We start from the raw sequence: 14,885 nt of genomic DNA on the forward strand, positions 1-14,885 counted from the left end.
CTCCGGCACCCACCTCCTGCATTTGTATTAACATTGGTGGCGCAGTGCGCCCCCCCCCCCCCAGTATAATATACATTCAGTGCGGCCACCCCCCCCCCCCCAGTATAATATACATTCAGTGCGGCCACCCCCCCCCCCAGTATAATATACATTCAGTGCGGCCACCCCCCCCAGTATAATATACATTCAGTGCGGCCACCCCCCCCCCCCAGTATAATATACATTCAGTGCGGACCCCCCCAGTATAATATACATTGGTGGCGCAGTGGGAAGTGCCAATGAGGGTTAAAAAAATAAATAAAAAATTAACTCACCTCCTCCAATTGTTCGCGCAGCTGCCGGTCTCCTGTTCTATCTTTAGGACCTGTGAAAGGACCTTTGGTGACGTCACTGAGCTAATCACATGGTCCATTACCATGGTGATGGATCATATGATGTACCATGTGATGACCACAGTGATGTCACCAAAGGTCCTTTCACAGGTCCTAAAGATAGAACAGGAGACCGGCAGCTGCGCGAACAATTGGAGGAGGTGAGTTAATTTTTTATTTATTTTTTTAACCCTCATTGGCACTTCCCACTGCGCCACCAATGTATATTATACTGGGGGGGTCCGCACTGAATGTATATTATACTGGGGGGGGGGGTGGCCGCACTGAATGTATATTATACTGGGGGGGGTGGCCGCACTGAATGTATATTATACTGGGGGGGGGGTGGCCGCACTGAATGTATATTATACTGGGGGGGGGGGTGGCCGCACTGAATGTATATTATACTGGGGGGGGGGGGTGGCCGCACTGAATGTATATTATACTGGGGGGGGGGGGGGTGGCCGCACTGAATGTATATTATACTGGGGGGGGGGCGGCCGCACTGAATGTATATTATACTGGGGGGGGGGGCGCACTAAATGTATATTATACTGGGGGGGGGGGGGCCGCACTCAATGTTTATTATACTGGGGGGGGGGCGGGACCTCACATACGGCTCCATGTGGATGACCTCATACACATGAACGAGCACGCAGGGTGAGTCATGAGGAGGCGTGGCCTTCACTCAACTGCCTGAGAACCAGGAAGTTATCAGGACATCTACTGCTGATAAGATTAAAAAAGCAAAGTGGGACAACCCCTTTAAGGTGAAATATGGCTGTGTCCTTAAGAAGTTAACCCATAGGATCCCAGCACCGTCCATGTATTGCACTGCAGGACGTGATTTGAGCACCAGTGCCGCACATGTACGGCACTCTGATTGGGCAGGTGCCCGCTGTGCTCTGGTGCGGGTGCCATCATTAAAGCCCCGACATCAGCTCTATAGTTTTATATGGAATAGTGCACATACATTTGGCTCATCAGTCGAGATGTTGAATGCCAAATAGTGCCAGACAAAAAAACGCTGCATGCTCAGATTTTTCTGTTTGGCGCTATCAGTTTACAGACAGATATAATGTAACTACAGCTAGCCTTATGCATTAGATGAATACCAGCTGCACATACTGATTTTGGTGGGACTAGCCGACCATAATGTGCATGGGGATGTGCCAACTGTAACTTAATGACAGATGTCTGGAGAAAGAAGGGTTAGACATGCAAGACCTGGTAGTGGCTTTATCCCTTCACCCCACTATGAACACATGCACGTGAATAGCTGTACAGTTGATAACTATTCAAGATGTATGGCCACATTTAGGCGAGGATCACATCTACTTTTAAAAGAAAAAAAGTATATTTCCAAAAAGAGATATAACTGTATGCCCATTGAAAAAAAAGAGATAGTAAACATTTTTTGTGTTGTCATTTCGCAGATGGTTCCAAACTTAGATGGTGCAACTGTATACCCTTCTACTGTATTAAGATATATCTGCCATTGACTTCCATTATAAAGAAAAAACTTATTATTTTGTGCCATGGTTTTGAAAACTTCTCCATTCAGTAAAAACAAAATATATCTAGAATGCAGATACTTCATGTGCTCGATCCAAACCTGGCTCTGTTGGGTGCACACCCCTCAAAATAAGACTTTGTATACAAAGCAAGTAAAATAGTAAAAACCCTCTTTTCAATAGTTCAACTGCTCTTATTTTCCAATGATCATTGTACAGTCTATGGTGGTTGTATACTGTGTAAAAGTACTTTGTTACAGATTGTATATGCTTTTGGTATCAGTTTTGACTAACTTGATGTATATTAAATTATTCTTAGAAACTATGGTGGTCCGGATATCCAGCTGAAACTAGATGAGTGAAGATGCCTAGTGGGGTCACATTTGGACGCAAGCGGCCTATGCTTCCCTGCCCAAATCCTTTATTTCTGAAATGGCTAACAGAGTGGAGGGACTCTGCTGCTGAGAAAGGGTTAAAAATGCAATTTGTGTATCAAAAGGTAAGAAGCATCATGAGCAGTATATCACAGAGGTCAATTAACCCTTATATGATAAGATCTAGGGTTGTATCGATACCAAACCTAGTAATCAGAAGTCTTGCCGAAAACATGATTCTTAATAAAAGGGCCTTTTTATCTTTATGACTGTTTACCTTAGAGAGGTCACCCAATATCCAGCATTCTAACATAAAGGGGATTGCTATTTTCAATTTTTCCTTGATAACCCTATCGATTGCTCCCCAATAATGTTTTAATTCTTCACAGGACCGAAACATGTGCAAAAAATCACCCCCTGATCAATTAGGTTTTTCTATAACCACATTTATTAAGCCATATTGTCGTAACATGCATTCTGTGTAAACTATTAAATTGGACCAAAACGTGATTAAAATGATTAGACCCCAATTTCAAATTGGGTTCACAAAAAAGGTAAATTCCAGCTCACCAAATCCTCCCTATGCATGGAACGAACCGGACAGGTCCTCTCAACATGCAAAATATAAGAAAAGGTTCCAGCACTTCGTATTCCGGTAATTGCTTCATCTTTATTTTATTACTGGTTGCAGATTACATCTTGTGGAAATCAGATCCCACCACCGCAACAGGTTAAGAGGTGAACCTGTTGCTGTCGTGGGATGTGATTTCCACAAGATGTAATCTGCAATCAGTATTGAAATAAAGACTAAGCAATAACTGGAATACGATGTGCTGGAACCTTTCCTTTTATTTGCATAATTTCAAATTGCCCCCATTTTTTTCCCAATCTTCTTCTTTCAATGTTAGGCAATCAGCTCTCCAAGCTTTTTGAACAGGGGAGCTAATATCGTTAAATAGTGATCTTAACTGTAATTTATACATTTTAGAAATCTTAACATCGTTCTCTATATTCCCTATTAATTTATTTAACGGTGTAGAGGTGTCGATATCCAATAAGGATTTATCTTTGAGTTTAAAAAGTGCCGAACGAAGCTGTAGATATCTAAACCATAGTAAATTAGTTATATTCTCTTTGTGTTATCTCCAAAAACTAAAGTACTTCTCCCTGCCTCACCAGTTGTGAAAGATAGAAAATGTAATTTTTTTGCCAGTATTGATCTCCTCCTAGTTGGTCTAAAACTTGCAGTTGAACATTATTCCAAAGGGGCGTACTTTATTCTCAACCATCTTCTAACAGTGCCAGGACTTACTGAAAAGTTTCCTTATTTCAACATAATCCTGGTGCTTTCTAGATAACTGCTCACATTCAAGTAGGGTGAAGATATTATCATAGCCCAATCTATTCATCAATGACCTACATAGAGGGCTCTTTTTCCAATGACAAAAAAGCCATAGCTGTGCAGATATAAAATAACCCTTAAAGTATGGCAGGTTCACCCCTCCTTTTTCTATTGGCTTATATAGATGTTGCAGTTTAAGTCTTGCCCGCTATATTCCCCATAGTATGTAATTGATGATTCTATTGACTAATTAAAAAATGTATCGTCAATCCATATTGGGGAGTTCCTCAGAACATAAATGAACTGTGGTAAAATCACCATCTTAGTTAAGGATATTCTGTCAGCTCTAGGGGAAGGCTAAGCCATATTGCTACTTTGGATCTCAATTTGGTTATCAATGGATTTAAATTCAGATGCAAAAATCTTCAATCTTGGGGGAAATTATACTGCTCAAATATTCAAAGGATTCAGATCTTCAACATATTAAGGGGCCCCTCTCTGGAAAGTTAAAATCTATCTATAGACATAAGAGTGTTTTTTGACCAATTGATCAATTGATATCTAGTTCTGATACTTCCTCAAAGTAATTAACTAATTGAATAATTCTTGGGAGCATTAGATTAGTATTTATAAAAAATAAGACATCGTCAGCATATAGCGAGATCTATCTTCTTCTCCTAATGTTCCAAAACCTTAAATCGAGTAATTCTGCCTCACCATTGCTGCCAAGGGCTCAATATAGATGTCAAAAAGTAATGAGGACACCCTTTACGGGTGCCTCTACTCAAAGGGAAACTATTTCAAACTCCCATTAATATTCAGACTAGCTCTAGGGGACTTGTATAGAAGCTTAATCATATTTATAAAAAAAAAAAAGTGCCATGGCATCAGTAGGGTCCGCCCTATAAAGGTAAGACCATAATTGGACTAGGGCTAAACTGATGAAAGGTCCTCTTTAAGGATGCAGTGGCAGCTGCTACGATTGAATTCTCCAGAAATAATACAGTAGAAAAAAGAGAATGTATGGAGAAGGCAAGTCAGAAATGCATCCCATACTAGTTGAATACTTACTGAATTATAATTAACCCCTTCCCGACCGCAATCTGTATATATACGTGATAGCTGCACATACCCCGTGCAGCTACCACGTATATAAACGTTCTGGCAGCTCTTTAATCCAAGCGCTGCAAAGCGCTTGGATTAAAGCTTCTGCCCCTGCCCTGTATGCTGTCACGGACAGCATACAGTGCAGTAATGCCGGCAAGGGACCAATCAGAGTGGCCCCTTGCCGGCAATCGATCCGATTGGTTAGTCTGTGCAGACTAACCAACCGGATCGCGGCAGTGAAAAAATACCGGTTTCAGGCTCTGATCTGCGCTTTTCAGATCAGAGCCTGAAAGCAGATAGTGTTCCTCATGCCCCCCGATCTGTGCCCCTCCAAGCCCGTGGTGCCCCTCTGTGCCGCCCCCCCCCCCCGATCTGTGCCCCTCTCCTGCCTGCTGCGCTCATCTTCCCTGATGCGGTCCGCCCCCTCCCCGCCCCATGCATTCATTTTTTAGCCGCCCCTCCTGCCCCATCCTCCCTCAATATTGTAGGCAGCCTGCCGACCAAACACCCCCCCCCCCCACCCCTTTCCAGCGCTGCCCCCAATCCCCCTTCTGTGTGTGATGGCGGCGGCTCCAATACTGAGCCGCCGCTATCAGCAGAGAGTGTCAGCGGTTGCGGCATCCATGGGGGCTGCAGCGCTGTGATTGCAGCACCCGATGGTTGCCATGGCAAAGGCATCCAGTGCTGCCACCTACAGGCAATCTGGAAGTATTATACTTTGGAATGCAAGAGCATTGCAAAGTATAGTAGAACTATCAGCCTCACTGGATCTTCAAGATCCAAGAGGGAACTGATAAAAAAAAAATTGTGAAAATAATAAAAGTATAAATAAATATGTAAATTAAAAAAAGAAATTGCCTTTTCCTATAAAAAAATGAAAAAATAAAATACACATATTAGGTGTCACTGCGTCCGTAACGACAGTCTCTATAAATATATCACATGATAGACCCCGTCCGATAAACACCATAAAATTAAAAAAACAGTGCCAAAAAAGCTATTTTTGTCACCTTACATCACAAAAAGTGCCACAGCAAATGATCAAAAAGGCTTATGACCCCCAAAATAGTACCAATCAAACCGTCACCTCGTCCCGCAAAAAATGATACCCTATTTAAGACAATCGCCAAAAAAATAGAAAAGCTATGGCTCTCAGACTATAGAGACACTAAAACATCATTTTTTGGGGGGTTTCAGAAATGCTATTGTGTAAAATTTAAATAAATAAGAAAAAGTATACATATTAGGTATTGCCACGTTCGCAACGATCTTCTCTATAAAACTATCACATGACCTAACTCCTCAGATGAACGCTGTAAAAATAAATAAATGAAAACTGTTCCAAAACATCCAATTTTTGGGTTACCTTGCCCCATAAAGTGTAATAATGAATGATCAAAAAATCCTATGTACCCAAAAATGGTACCAATAAAAACCTCAACACTTTATGCAAAAAACGAGCCCCTGCACAAGACGATCGGCAGAAAAATAAAAAACATATGGCGTTCAGAAAACCAATCCGTTTTTTTGGCAAAAAACCAAACAGGTTCTTGGCAATAATCAAAGACAATTACCTCTCCCAACTGGTTCAGGACCTGACCAGAGGGACGGCCATACTGGACTTAGTATTAACCAATAGGCCTGACAGAACAACAGACGTGCAGGTTGGGGGACACCTGGGAAATAGTGACCACAAAGTAAGAACCTTCCAATTATCATTCAAAAGAGCGTTTCTACAGGGAGGAACAAAAATACCAAACTTCAAAAAAAGCTAAATTTAGCCAACTAAGAGAGGTCATAGGCCTAACTAAATGAGATAAAGTCCTCACAAATAAAAATACAGCCACAAAATGTGATATCTTTAAAAGCATCCTAAAATCTCATTGTGAGAGGTACGGGAATAAAAGGTTAAGGAACAAAAAGAAACCAATGTGGATAAACAGAACTGTAAAGAAAGCAATAAATGACAAAAAGAAAGCATATAAAACACTAAAACAGGAAGGTAGCACGGAAGCACTGAAAAACTATAAGGAAAAAAATAGAACATGTAAAAAACAAATAAAAGTTTAAAAAAGCGCCCTTCCCCAAACATCAAATAACACTGACTTAAACAATGTTGCATAGCATACACAGCACAGAAAAGATTTTGTCTGTCCATGGGCTGTGCCTGGTATTGCAGCTTAGCTCACTTCTGTTGAATGGAACGGAGTTACAATCACATCCATATCTCATCATAGGTAAGGGTGGTGAAGTTTCTAATCAAGGACAACCATTTTATGTATTTCTTTAAAAAGTGTCTGTAGCAACACTTATGCAATAGATTATTTTCTTACTGTGCAGTTGTAGTCCAGTTGATGTTCTTCCGATGGTGCAGTCCAATTGGCATAGTTCAGAATGTGCCATCCAGTTGGAGTAGTTAAGTTGCTGCAGATCTGTTTCCACTCCTGATGCACAACAAGAAAGAACCTGTGATTATAGGACAGAAGACACCATATTAAAATGCTTCCGCACATCCTCTCATCATAGCTAAGGGTGGTGGTGGTGGTGTTCCTAATCGTGGATAACCCTTAAGTTTTTTAGTCTTTATTTTAAAAGTTTCTGTAGCAACACATAGATTGTTTACTTACTGTGCAGTTGTAGTCCAGTGGATGTAGTTCAAAAGATGGCATAGTTCAGAATGTGCCGTCCAGTTGGCGTAGTTAAGTTACTGCAGATCTGTGTGTCCACTTCTGATACAGAACAAGTGCCCGTGGATAATGGAAATGCTTCCCAGAGACTGAGTTTCAGCTAACGCCAACTCTATCTCCAACCGCTGAACTATACAGTCCAGTACCCTCCACTATGATCAGTGTTCTAAAGAAAATATGAAAAGTGATTGTCTAGGATTAGAAAGAAACACATGCTTTTGCCCAGATTGTCTGTCCATGGGCTTTGCCCGGTATTGCAGCTTTGCTCACTTCTGTAGAATAGAACGGAGCTGTGTGAGGGCTTGATTTTTGTGTGACGCCTTGTAGTTTTCATTTTGGGGTTGTGGGGATTCGCTCTGGTAGGCAGGTTAGCGGACGCAATATAGAGGCAATGGACCAGGTTTTAAATCAATCTTCAGTGTTTATTCACACTCATAGGGCTGTTTCACACGAGCGGATGTTGTGCTTGACATCCGCTGCGTGAATAACCCAATGCGGACAGCAGAAACACGGAGCATTAACATGATTGATAATGCTCTGTGCCTCTCTGTGATCTCTTTACTACGAAATCACAGTGACAACTTTATCTCACTGTGATTTCGTAGTAAAGAGATTACAGAGAGGCACGGAGCAATCATGTAAATGCTCCGTGCTTCTGCTGTCCGCATCAGGTCTTGGCTGTCATTCACGCAGCGGATGTCACGCACGGCATCAGCTCGTGTGAAACAGCCCATAATATAACAAAACAGTCCCTTTTCAGGCTTGGTGCTTGTTCACATACAGAAAAAACTAAATAACATTCACCTGGTATCCTGGGTGTCAGTTCACACCCAGCTGAATGCTCAGCCTCAAAGTCCACTTGCAGGCTGAAAGGCGGCCTGCTCGCCTGACACACGGCCTTCAGACCTCAGCGCAGATTGCTCCCAGAACCACAACGTCTCCACAGCTTCACTGTGAAGTGGAGGATAATCCACTCAGCTGAGACTGCTGGCTAGGTTTTTTATATCCCAGCCAAAACCCGGCCTGGAGCGTGGGGAGCAGCCACCGACCCGGCACTTTGGCTGCTTCCAATAAGAGCCGGCCCGGATCGTCTCTACAGCCATACTAACTAACAAATAGTGTCAGTCAGCACTAACTGCTGCTGACACTTTAAATTACAGGCTCTTACCTCACCAAGGCCAGGAATCTCAGTGACACATACCTTCCGTCAATGACAGACTCTTGCGCCTTCGTACCTACCTCCCCCTTTGTTCAACCCTGAGGGGGTGAACACTTGCCAGACAGTGTACGCGGGACAGGGCATCCGCGTTTCCATGTAACCTGCCTACTTCGGAGGCATCGGTTTGTACTATAAACTCCCTTTTGAAGTCGGGTGTCGCCAAAACCGAGGACCCACACAGGGCCGACTTCAAAGTGGAGAAAGCCTCTTCCGCCTGGTCATTCCAGCGGACCACCTTCCGTCCCCTCAAGAGCCCTGTCAATGGAGCTGCTAAAGTGGCAAAATGGGGAACGAACCTCATATAATAGCCAATTCCTGTGTTGACAGGTCGTGGCCAATTCCTTATCGCCTCTATTTTGTTTACTTGGAGATTGATGACTCCGCGCCCAATGACATACCCTAGGTATTTGGTCTTCTCTAACCCTATTGCGCATTTTTTGGGGTTAGCTGTTAGACCAGCCTTTCGAAGGGAGTCCACTATGGCCTGTACTTTAGGCAGGTGACTTTCCCAGTCGGTGCTGTGAATGACAATATCATCCAGGTATGCCGAGGCGTATCGCCGATGTGGACGAAGCTCAATTTTCATTAGACGTTGAAAAGTGGCAGGAGCGCCATGCAGACCGAAGGGTAACACCTTATATTGGTACAGCCCCTCTGGTGTAATGAAAGCAGTTTTCTCTTTGGCAGCCTCCGCCAAGGTTACTTGGTGAGGTCCAAAACAGAAAAATACCGGGCTTGGCCTAACCTTTCAATAAGCTCATCCACCCGAGGCATGAGATGCATTGAATTTAGATATTTAGTTCAGCTTACGAAAATCGTTACAAAACTGCAATTTCCCATTCCGGCTTGGGTATTGCGACTATAGGACTGGCCCACTCACTTTTAGACTCCTCAATGACGTCTAGCCGCAGCATGAGCTGCACTTCCTCTGAGATGGCTTGTCATCGAGCCTCTGGTACCCGGTATGGCTTTATCTGGACTTTTACCTGAGGCTCAGTGACAATGTCATGCTGGATTGCGGAGGTGCGTCCAGGGAGGTCCGAGAACACATCAATGTTCCGACTAACGAACTCCCTGGTCTCCTGGACCTGTTTAGAGGAGAGGCTGTCAGCAATTTTTACTGTGGCAACTGCCTCCCATGCATCAGACATAGGAGCTCGGAACCTCTTCCCCTAGAAAACCTGGCCGCGGGCTGTCTTCATTACAGGTCTCCCTATTTTTCCAAAGTTTAAGTAAATTAACATGGTAAACCTGCTCCGGCTTCCGCTGCCCTGGCTGGTGTACCTTAATTTACCTCTCCAACTTTCTCGAGTACTTCGTAGGGCCCCTGCCAACTGTCCACGGTCAGTACCAGAACCAAAACCCGATCACCAGGGTTAAAGTTCCGGACTCGAGCCTTCCGATTATAGATCCGACTCTGGGTTTGCTGAGCTGCCTCCATATGCTCACTGACAAGAGGTGAAATGGTCTCTATCCGCTGTTGCATCTTGACAACATACTCCAGGACACTTTTATGCAGAGTGGGTTGCTGTTCCCACGCTTCTTTGGCCACGTCCAACAGACCACGAGGATGTCTGCTACAAAGCAATTCGAAGGGCGAGAACCCAGTAGAAGCCTGTGGCACCTCTCGCACTGCGAACATTAGATAGGGCAGAAGAAGGTCCCAATCCTTCCCATCTTTAGACACCGCCGTTTTTAACATAGGTTTTAGAGTTTTGTTAAACCTTTCTACCAGACCGTCCGTTTGCGGATGGTACACAGACATCTGTAACTGTCTGATATGCAGCAACTTACAGAGTTCCCTCATGACCTTGGACATAAAAGGGGTCCCCTGGTCAGTCAGAACCTCTTTAGGTAGCCCCACTCGGGAGAAGATCTCCATTAGCTCCTTAGCTGTAAGCTTCACTGATGTATGTCGCAGTGGCACCGCCTCCGGGTACCGAGTGGCGTAGTCCAGGATGACTAAGATGTGTTAGTGTCCTCTAGCGGCCTACGAGGTCCATAGCGATTCGCTCAAACGACACCTCGATGATCGTGAGAGGTACCAAGGGACTGCCAAAAAGGTGTTGGGGGGCTAGTTGCCTGGCAGGTCGGGCAAGATATACAGAATTCTTCCACCTCCTTAAACACACTAGGTCAATAAAACCATTGTAGTATCCGGTCCTGTTTCTTCTGCTTTCTAAGATGACCCCCGAGAGCATGTTGGTGGGTGGACTAACTCTAACACAAGTTTTTGATAGGCCTGGGGCACTACCAACTGTTCAATGGATTCACCTCGCAGCTGGTTTACTCGGTACAACATCTCCCGATGAACCACTAAACGGGGGAACACCGACTCTGCCCCTGGTTGTTGTGGTTCACCATCTACTATTAATACATTTTTCCCAGGCTTGGGTCCCGGTGTTGGTACCAAAATTATCCCCGGATACATTGAGGTCTGCCAGTTCCAGACCCGGTAGCAAGTCCTCCACGTCTCCCACCATCACACTTAGTGGGGTGGTCTCCGCCTCTTCCACCAAAGTGGCGGTCACCCCTACCGCTGGCCCTTCGAACTCAAGTTCCCAGGGTTCTGGCCTCCCCCTGAGCCGGGCCACTCTGCTAGGGTCACATCTGTATCTCGGGTATCAGTAACTTTCGTACTCCGCCATAGTGCCGGGGAAGTCTCTCCCAATTACTAGTTCTTAGTGCAACTTTGTGGCGACGGCCACCTCATGAGTCCACATGCCGGCCACCGTTGATGGTGACACCAGGGCGGTGGGATAGTCATTTTGGTCTCCATGGATGCACACTACACCTACTTTTCTGCGGCGGGACGCACCAGGGCAGCTCTTACCAGGGACACCAGGCTCCCTGAGTCCAGCAGCACCACTGCCAGGGTACCTCCCAGGTGACTATTGTCTATTGTCTCGGGGTTACCGGATGCACACTGCCTCCTGGTATACATTGAGGGGCAGTAGCCAAAGTTAGTGTCCATGGGTTCACCCTGATGGGGACAGTCGGCCCTTATGTGTCCAAGCTCGTGACACCGCCAGCAGACCACCGGGGTTGGGTCTGCAGGGGGTACGTCCCGGGCGGGGTTGGCTGGCCCCCGTCGCCGGGCTTGGGGTGGAGATTTCCGGGGTTTGACTGGCCCCCTCCCAAAAGAACCCCCCTGCAGATTTCTGGTGGCCTCGTAGCGCTCCACCAGGCTGACCATCTCTAGGGCTTTACCAGTAGACACCCGGCTGATCCAGTGCGGGAGAGGGTACGGCAAAGCCCTCCAGAACACATCCGCCAACAGGTGATCCAGCATAGCAGTGGGACTCAGTACATCAGGCTGCAGCCATTTTTGCAGCAGGCGTAGCAGATCATAATACTGCGGTCTGACTGGTTCAGCCGGGTAAAATTCCCGCTGACGCACTGTAGTTGGCCGCTTGGTCAGCTGATAGGTTGAAAAACACCTGCTGGGGTCCAGACGCCAGGAACAGAGTGATGACCTCAGGCCATTGGTCTTGGGGTAACTTTTCCCACACGGCCACCTTTTCGAACACCGCCAGATACATCTCGACATCGTCTGATTGGGTCATCTTAGGGATCGCTGCACGAACAGCTTTCCAGGCATCGCATTGTGTGGATAAACTGCAGTTTAACGGCTCATGCACACGAACGTGTGCAGGCCGCAAACAGCGGGTCCACAGTATACAGGCCCTAGCCGTTTGTGCACCATATCACGAATGAAAGGTGTGGTGCAGAACAGATGCATGGAACCCCACATAAGCACTATGGAGTAGTGCTACAGTGTGGTTTCTCACCATGCTTCTGCACCACAAAAACATAGAACATATTCAATTTTTTTGTGGTGTGGATGGATCTCTGGAAACCGCACACAAATTGACGTCCAAATGAATGAACCGACTGGTCAACAGCTGTATGCATGAGCCCAAATACAGTACAAGCAATGTGTATGAGATTAGATAAATCTCATTCATGTACACTTTGATTCTGGGACTGTATGTTGGAGGGGCTGAAGGGAGGGAGGGCTAATGTGATTTACATTGGGCTGCATTGGAGGGGCTGATGTTATTTACATTTAAATTATCAGTATATTATCTACAGTTTTATCTGAGACTGAGTATAATTATAATTATATTTACATTTAGTCATAGACTATTGATTGCCTACTCTTGACAGGTGCATATTGTGTGTTTTTATTTATTTAAAATTTAACTTTTATTAGTTGCTTTTTCAAGAATAAATAGTGAATGTTTTGTTGATATCTAACCTGCTAAATTAAAAACTATCTCCAGTGCTCCAGTGTGTGCAATTTTTTTATTGATTTGTTGGCATTTCACACTATTATTACAGTAGCAGTGTATTAATTGCAGATATTCTCTTGTGGCTAGTCGTTGATAACTATTTCTAATGGCTGTATGAGTGTTGCATTCGGCTAGGTCTACACGACGACATTTGTCGCGTCACAGGGCGCAACAGTTGTCGCGTGACATTTTGTTGCACTAATGTCGCGTAACAATTTTTATAATGGCAGTCTATGGTGTCGCACTGCAACATGCAACATGTTGCGACTGCGACGCGACAGTCGCAGAAAAATCCATCTTGAATGGATTTTCTGCGACTGTCGCGTCGCAGTCGCAGCATGTCGCATGTTGCAGTGCGACACCATAGACTGCCATTATAAAAATTGTCGCGCGACATTAGTGCAACAAAATGTCGCGCGACAAATGTCGTCGTGTAGACCTAGCCTAAGTCACCTTATTACTGTGGGCTGTTGGTTATTACAGACTGATGTTGAAGATCTGAGGCAGTTTGAATTCCCTATTCAGCTGCCTGCTTGCTGCTACTTGTCAGGCTTCTTTGGCTATGGCCATATAGTTACAACACTTAATTGCCAATAGCTATATGGTTACATATATTTGTGTATATGCTGCTACTTTTGTAGCTCTGCAATTATTTTGTCTGCTTCCTGTTAGTGATTCATCGGCTATCACTGGTACTGTGACACTATTGCCGTTCCTTCTGGCTATTACTGGCAGCGGTCATTTGCTGTGTTTGCTGCCTGATTCGGTCAGCACTGCTTATTGCGGCACCATAGCTGCCTTAGGGGTGAGGGGTGCGACCGCACGGGGCGCGTGTCTCAAGCAAGAAGAGGGGGGGGGGGGGGTGCCCTCTAAAAGTGCCACAGGCTAAGGTAAAAGTGCCACTGCGCTCCGCTATGGCGGATCGTGCTAGTCTACCTGCTGTTAACAAGCTGTAAGTGGCAGTAAGTATCTTTACTCTACCTCCACTAATAATTCAGAGATTATTTTAGCTTTACCTCCCAACCTATCAGACATCCCTTTTTTAGAGAGAATTTCTCCATCAATCCCCTCACAAAATCTGACATCACCAACCAAGAAAACCCTATCCAGCATTCAAATACTGAGTCCATTCTTCACTCCAATAGGTCCCACACTCAGACTCGCCTCAGACAAAGTGCAATCTAAAAATCACCCAATTCTTCACTCCTCTACCAGTCACAGGAAAAAGGCCAAAAAACGATCCAGTGGAGGGATACCTAGATTCACCCAAAAGGTAGAAAACAAAACAAAAGAAATCAAGTTCCCCACCGTCACCTCCCGCTCAGAATACAACATCGCAAGAACAGCAACACTAGATCCTGTATTAAAAGAGAGAGAGAAGGGATTTATAACCTCTCCAGCTATAAACGCCAAGATAATTAATTAAAACTACTGTATTTTTCGCCCTATAGGACACACCGGCCCATAAGACGCACCTAGGTTTTTGGGGAGGAAAATAGGAAAAAAATGATTTTTAACCAAAAGGTGTGCTTTTGGTGGGTTTGGAACTAATGGTGGTCTGTGGGTGGCACTATTACTGGGGATCTGTGAAGGACACTGTTATGGGGGGATCTGTGGATGACGGACACTGTTATGGGGGGGATCTGTGGATGACGGACACTGTTATGGGGGGGGATCTGTGGATGACGGACACTGTTATGGGGGGATCTGTGGATGACGGACACTGTTATGGGGGGATCTGTGGATGACGGACACTGTTATGGGGGGGATCTGTGGATGACGGACACTGTTATGGGGGGGGATCTGTGGATGACGGACACTGTTATGGGGGGATCTGTGGATGGCACTGTTACGGGGGGGGGGGGGGTCTGTGGGTGGCACTGTTACAGGGGGGATCTGTGGGTGGCACTGTTACAGGGGGGATCTGTGGGTGGCACTGTTAGATATGTGCCATCCACAGACCCCCCACCCCATAA

The 14,885-nt window shown here is 45.3% G+C and overlaps 1 protein-coding gene across 6 annotated transcripts in view; it reads left to right on the plus strand.

The window, feature by feature from the left end:
• MUS81 (MUS81 structure-specific endonuclease subunit) overlaps positions 1-14,885 on the plus strand; it is a 391,902-nt gene that overhangs the window by 162,079 nt on the left and 214,938 nt on the right. For 4 of the 6 annotated variants that reach the window (XM_044271087.1, XM_044271085.1, XM_044271088.1 and 1 more), the window contains one exon: positions 2,205-2,384. In XM_044271087.1, coding sequence (XP_044127022.1) covers positions 2,250-2,384 — 135 coding nt within the window. In that variant the 5' untranslated portion in view covers positions 2,205-2,249. Of the gene's footprint in view, positions 1-478; positions 533-1,099; positions 1,142-2,204; positions 2,385-14,885 lie in introns of those variants that run through there. The other 2 variants (XM_044271086.1, XM_044271089.1) reach the window with 2 other exon arrangements.

Source organism: Bufo gargarizans, chromosome 10, assembly GCF_014858855.1.
Source record: "Bufo gargarizans isolate SCDJY-AF-19 chromosome 10, ASM1485885v1, whole genome shotgun sequence".
Taxonomy (NCBI): domain Eukaryota; kingdom Metazoa; phylum Chordata; class Amphibia; order Anura; family Bufonidae; genus Bufo; species Bufo gargarizans.